The 7408-nt window shown below is 34.8% G+C and overlaps 1 protein-coding gene across 1 annotated transcript in view; it reads right to left on the reverse strand.

Annotated features, from left to right (window-relative positions):
- LOC118378891 (E3 ubiquitin-protein ligase RNF43-like) overlaps positions 1 to 7408 on the reverse strand; it is a 103600-nt gene that overhangs the window by 13054 nt on the left and 83138 nt on the right. The window contains exons 3-4 of the mRNA XM_052457504.1: positions 674 to 748; positions 89 to 223 (exon numbers count right to left, since the gene is read on the reverse strand). Of these exons, the coding sequence (XP_052313464.1) occupies positions 89 to 223; positions 674 to 748 (210 nt within the window). The remainder of the gene's footprint in view (positions 1 to 88; positions 224 to 673; positions 749 to 7408) is intronic.

The following is a 7408-nucleotide window of genomic DNA, read 5'->3' on the forward strand; positions in this document are numbered from 1 at the left end:
ACTATAGATGTATACTTCATAGTATAGAATGGGAGAATGTAACTAACAAGTTCTTGATATGCTATTCCCCATGTATGTGTGTCCCTACCCATTTGGGGTCCTCCCTCTTGATGTCGATGCGGACGCTGGCCTCCTCGTTCCTGTTGACCAGTTCCATCAGCGTCTCAGCATCCTCAGCCTGCATCAGCACCACCGGACGCAGCAGGGAATCTGAATCATGCAGCTACACGTGTGTGTGTGTGTGTGTGTGTGTGTGTGTGTGCATGTAGGGGTGTGTGTGTGTGCATGTAGGGGTGTGTGTGTGTGTATGTGCATGCAGGGGTGTGTGTGTGTGTGTATGTGCATGTAGGTGTGTGTGTGTGTGTGTGTGTGTGTGTGTGTGTGTGTGTGTGTGTGTGTGTGTGTGTGTGTGTGTGTGTGTGTGTGTGTGTGTGTGTGTGTGTGTGTGTGTGTGTGTGTGTGTGTGTATGTGGGGGGTGTGTGTGTGAGTGTAGGGGTGTGTGTTCATGTAGGTGTGTGTGTGTGTGTGAGTGTAGGGGTGTGTGTGTGTGTGCGTGTAGGTGTGTGTGTGTGTTGGAGGAATACACACAAGAAGCGGTAGACACAGAATGTTTTTTTCAGCTCAGTATATGCAACATTACTGTCCTCTGCTCTCGCGGATGGGGCTCCTCACCTGGAACTTAGCGTTGACATCATCGGTGACATCAAAGATGACAGCCTGAGCCCCTCTCTCCAGCGCCAGGCGTGCCTGAGAGAGAGAGGGAGAGAGATAGAGAGAGAGAGAGAGAGAGAGAGGGAAAGAAAGAGAGAGAGAGAGAGAAAGAGAGTGCATTTATAATCTATTTCACTTTGGCAATGTAAACATATGTTTCCCATACCAATAAAGCCCTTAAATTGAATTGAATTGAGAGAGAGAGAGAGAGAGAGAGAGAGAGAGAGAGAGAGAGAGAGAGAGAGAGAGAGAGAGAGAGAGAGAGAGAGAGAGAGGGGAGTGAGATAGAGGGAGAGAGAGGGAGCGAGAGGTAGGGAAAGCAGAGAGAGAGAGAGAGAGAGAGAGAGAGAGAGAGAGAGAGATGAGATAAGGAAAGTCAAGTGAAAAGTACACAACTTGAATGGATAGCATATGTACACACTGTACTCAACATATAGTATCTGTCACGCCCTGACATGAGATCCTTTTTATTCTCTGTTTTGGTTAGGTCAGGGTGTGACTAGGGTGGGTAGTCTAGTTTTTTGATTTCCATGTTGGCCTGGTATGGTTCCCAATCGGAGGCAGCTGTCTATCGTTGTCTCTGATTGGGGATCATATTTAGGCAGCCTTTTCCAACCTGTTGTTTGTGGGATCTTGTTTTTGTGTAGCTGCCTGTGAGCAGCCCAGAACGTCACGTTTTCATCTGTATTGTTTTGTTTTTGGTGAGTTTCATATTTATTAAACATGTGGAACTCTAAGTACCCTGTGCCTTGTTCCAATCATTCAGACGATCGTGACAGTATCACTGTATTCAACATATAGTATCACTGTATTCAAACATATAGTATCACTGTATTCAACATATAGTATCACTCTATTCAACATATAGTATCACTGTATTCAACATATAGTATCACTGTATTCAACATATAGTATCACTGTATTCAACATATAGTATCACTGTATTCAACATATAGTATCACTGTATTCAAACATATAGTATCACTCTATTCAACATATAGTATCACTGTATTCAACATATAGTATCACTGTATTCAACATATAGTATCACTGTATTCAACATATAGTATCACTGTATTCAACATATAGTATCACTGTATTCAACATATAGTATCACTGTATTCAACATATAGTATCACTGTATTCAACATATAGTATCACTGTATTCAACATATAGTATCACTGTATTCAAACATATAGTATCACTGTATTCAACATATAGTATCACTCTATTCAACATATAGTATCACTGTATTCAACATATAGTATCACTGTATTCAACATATAGTATCACTGTATTCAACATATAGTATCACTGTATTCAACATATAGTATCACTGTATTCAACATATAGTATCACTGTATTCAACATATAGTATCACTGTATTCAAACATATAGTATCACTGTATTCAACATATAGTATCACTGTATTCAACATATAGTATCACTGTATTCAACATATAGTATCACTGTATTCAACATATAGTATCACTGTATTCAAACATATAGTATCACTGTATTCAACATATAGTATCACTGTATTCAACATATAGTATCACTGTATTCAACATATAGTATCACTGTATTCAAACATATAGTATCACTGTATTCAACATATAGTATCACTGTATTCAACATATAGTATCACTGTATTCAACATACAGTATCACTGTATTCAACATATAGTATCACTGTATTCAACATACAGTATCACTGTATTCAAACATATAGTATCACTGTATTCAACATATAGTATCACTCTATTCAACATATAGTATCACTGTATTCAACATATAGTATAACTGTATTCAACATATAGTATAACTGTATTCAACATATAGTATAACTGTATTCAACATATAGCATCACTGTATTCAACATATAGTATCACTGTATTCAACATATAGTATCACTGTATTCAAACATATAGTATCACTGTATTCAACATATAGTATCACTGTATTCAACATATAGTATCACTGTATTCAACATATAGTATCACTGTATTCAACATATAGTATCACTGTATTCAACATATAGTATCACTGTATTCAACATATAGTATCACTGTATTCAACATATAGTATCACTGTATTCAACATATAGTATCAATGTATTCAACATATAGTATCACTCTATTCAACATATAGTATCACTGTATTCAACATATAGTATCACTGTATTCAACATATAGTATCACTGTATTCAAACATATAGTATCACTGTATTCAACATATAGTATCACTGTATTCAACATATAGTATCACTGTATTCAACATATAGTATCACTGTATTCAACATATAGTATCACTGTATTCAACATATAGTATCACTGTATTCAACATATAGTATCACTGTATTCAACATATAGTATCACTGTATTCAACATATAGTATAACTGTATTCAACATATAGTATCACTGTATTCAACATATAGTATCACTGTATTCAACATATAGTATCACTGTATTCAACATATAGTATCACTGTATTCAACATATACTGTATTCACTATAGTATCACTGTATTCAACATATAGTATCACTGTATTCAACATATAGTATCACTGTATTCTGTATTCAACATATAGTATCACTGTATTCAACATATAGTATCACTGTATTCAATTCATATAGTATCACTGTATTCAACATATAGTATCACTGTATTCAACATATAGTATCACTGTATTCAACATATAGTATTCACACTGTATTCAATTCAACATATAGTATCACTGTATTCAAACTGTATTCAAACATATAGTATCACTGTATTCAACATATAGTATCACTCTATTCAACATATAGTATCACTGTATTCAACATATAGTATCACTGTATTCAACATATAGTATCACTGTATTCAACATATAGTATCACTGTATTCAAACATATAGTATCACTGTATTCAACATATAGTATCACTGTATTCAACATATAGTATCACTGTATTCAACATATAGTATCACTGTATTCAACATATAGTATCACTGTATTCAACATATAGTATAACTGTATTCAACATATAGTATCACTGTATTCAACATATAGTATCACTGTATTCAACATATAGTATCACTGTATTCAAACATATAGTATCACTGTATTCAACATATAGTATCACTGTATTCAACATATAGTATCACTGTATTCAACATATAGTATCACTGTATTCAAACATATAGTATCACTGTATTCAACATATAGTATCACTGTATTCAACATATAGTATCACTGTATTCAACATATATCACTGTATTCAACATATAGTATCACTGTATTCAACATATAGTATCACTGTATTCAACATACAGTATCACTGTATTCAAACATATAGTATCACTGTATTCAACATATAGTATCACTGTATTCAACATATAGTATCACTGTATTCAACATATAGTATCACTGTATTCAACATATAGTATCACTGTATTCAACATATAGTATCACTGTATTCAACATATAGTATCACTGTATTCAACATATAGTATCACTGTATTCAACATATAGTATCACTGTATTCAACATATAGTATCATTCTATAGTATATGTCAACATATAGTATCACTGTATTCAAACATATAGTATCACTGTATTCAACATATAGTATCACTGTATTCAATAGTATCATATTCAGTATCACTGTATTCAACATATAGTATCACTGTATTCAACATATAGTATCACTGTATTCAACATATAGTATCACTATAGTATCACTGTATTCAACATATAGTATCACTGTATTCAACATATAGTATCACTGTATTCAACATATAGTATCACTGTATTCAATATAGTATCACTATAGTATCACTGTATTCAACATATAGTATCACTGTATTCAACATATAGCATCACTGTATTCAACATATAGTATCACTGTATTCAACATATAGTATCACTGTATTCAAACATATAGTATCACTGTATTCAACATATAGTATCACTGTATTCAACATATAGTATCACTGTATTCAACATATAGTATCACTGTATTCAAACATATAGTATCACTGTATTCAACATATAGTATCACTGTATTCAACATACAGTATCACTGTATTCAACATATAGTATCACTGTATTCAACATATAGTATCACTGTATTCAACATATCACTGTATTCAAACATATAGTATCACTGTATTCAAACATATAGTATCACTGTATTCAACATATAGTATCACTGTATTCAACATATAGTATAACTGTATTCAACATATAGTATAACTGTATTCAACATATAGTATAACTGTATTCAACATATAGTATCACTGTATTCAACATATAGTATCACTGTATTCAACATATAGTATCACTGTATTCAACATATAGTATCAAGTATCTGTATTCAACATATAGTATCACTGTATTCAACATATAGTATCACTGTATTCAACATATAGTATCACTGTATTCAACATATAGTATTCAAACATATAGTATCACTGTATTCAAACATATAGTATCACTGTATTCAACATATAGTATCACTGTATTCAACATATAGTATCACTGTATTCAACATATAGTATCACTGTATTCAAACATATAGTATCACTGTATTCAACATATAGTATCACTGTATTCAACATATAGTATCACTGTATTCAACATATAGTATCACTGTATTCAACATATAGTATCACTGTATTCAACATATAGTATCACTGTATTCAACATATAGTATCACTATAGTATCACTGTATTCAACATATAGTATCACTGTATTCAAACATATAGTATCACTGTATTCAACATATAGTATCACTGTATTCAACATATAGTATCACTGTATTCAACATATTCAGTATCACTGTATTCAAACATATAGTATCACTGTATTCAACATATAGTATCACTGTATTCAACATATAGTATCACTGTATTCAACATATAGTATCACTGTATTCAACATATAGTATCACTGTATTCAACATATAGTATCACTGTATTCAACATATAGTATCACTGTATTCAACATATAGTATCACTGTATTCAACATATAGTATCACTCTATTCAACATATAGTATCACTGTATTCAACATATAGTATCACTCTATTCAACATATAGTATCACTGTATTCAACATATAGTATCACTGTATTCAACATATAGTATAACTGTATTCAACATATAGTATCACTGTATTCAACATATAGTATCACTCTATTCAACATATAGTATCACTGTATTCAACATATAGTATCACTCTATTCAACATATAGTATCACTGTATTCAACATATAGTATCACTGTATTCAACATATAGTATAACTGTATTCAACATATAGTATCACTGTATTCAACATATATATAGTATTCAACTATAGTATCTATTCAACATATAGTATCACTGTATTCAACATATAGTATCACTCTATTCAACATATAGTATCACTGTATTCAACATATAGTATCACTGTATTCAACATATAGCATATTAACTCAGCAAAAAAAATCACTGTATTCAACATATAGTATCACTGAAAGGTCCCTTTTCAGGACTCTGTTTTTCAAAGATAATTGGTAAAAATCCAAATAACTTCACAGATCTTCATTGTAAAGGGTTTAAACAATGTTTCCCATGCTTGTTCAATGAACCATAATAAACATGCACCTGTGGAATGGTCGTTAAGACACTAACAGCTTACAGACGGAAGGCAATTAAGGTCACAGTTATGAAAACTTAGGACACTAAAGAGGCCTTTCTACTGACTCTGAAAAACATAAAAAAAAAGATGCCCAGGGTCCCTGCTCATCTGCGTGAACAGGCCTTAGGCATGCTGCAAGGAGGCATGAGGACTGCAGATGTGGCCAGGGCAATAAATTGCAATGTCCGTACTGTGAGACGCCTAGGACAGTGCTACAGGGAGACAGGATGGACAGCTGATCATCCTCGCAGTGGCAGACCACGTATAACAACACCTGCACAGGATTGGTACATCTGAACATCACACCTGGGGGACAGGTACAAGATGACAACAACAACTGCCCGAGTCACTCACGCACGCACGCACGCACGCACGCACGCACGCACGCACGTAAGGCAGGTCCTCACCAGACATCACCGCCAACAACGTCGCCTATGGACACAAACCCACCGTCGCTGGACCAGACAGGACTGGCAAAAAGTGCTCTTCGCTGACGAGTCACAGTTTTGTCTCACCAGGGATGATGGTCGGATTCACGTTTATCGTGGAGGAATGAACATTACACTGACGCCTGTACTCTGGAGCAGGATCGATTTGGAGGTGGAGGGTCCGTCATGGTCTGGGGCGGTGTGTCACAGAATCATCGGACTGAGCTCGTTGTCATTGCAGGCAATCTCAACACTGTGCCTTACATGCCTTCCCTCATGTGGTACCCTTCCTGCAGGCTCATCCTGACCTGACCCTCCAGCATGACAATGCCACCAACTATACTGCCCTTTCTGTGTGTGATTTTCTGCAAGACAGGAATGTCAGTGTTCTGCCATGGCCAGCGAAGTGCCTGGATCTCAATCCCATTGAGCACGCCTGGGACCTGTTGGATCAGAGGGTGAGGGCTAGGGCCATTCACCCCAGAAATGTCTGGAAATGTCCGGGAATTTGCAGGTGCCTTGGTGGAAGAGTGGGGTAACATCTGACAGCAAGACCTGGCAAATCTGGTATAGCCCATGAGGAGATGCACTGCAGTACTTAAT

This window comes from Oncorhynchus keta, chromosome 11 (assembly GCF_023373465.1).
Source record: "Oncorhynchus keta strain PuntledgeMale-10-30-2019 chromosome 11, Oket_V2, whole genome shotgun sequence".
Classification (NCBI taxonomy): domain Eukaryota; kingdom Metazoa; phylum Chordata; class Actinopteri; order Salmoniformes; family Salmonidae; genus Oncorhynchus; species Oncorhynchus keta.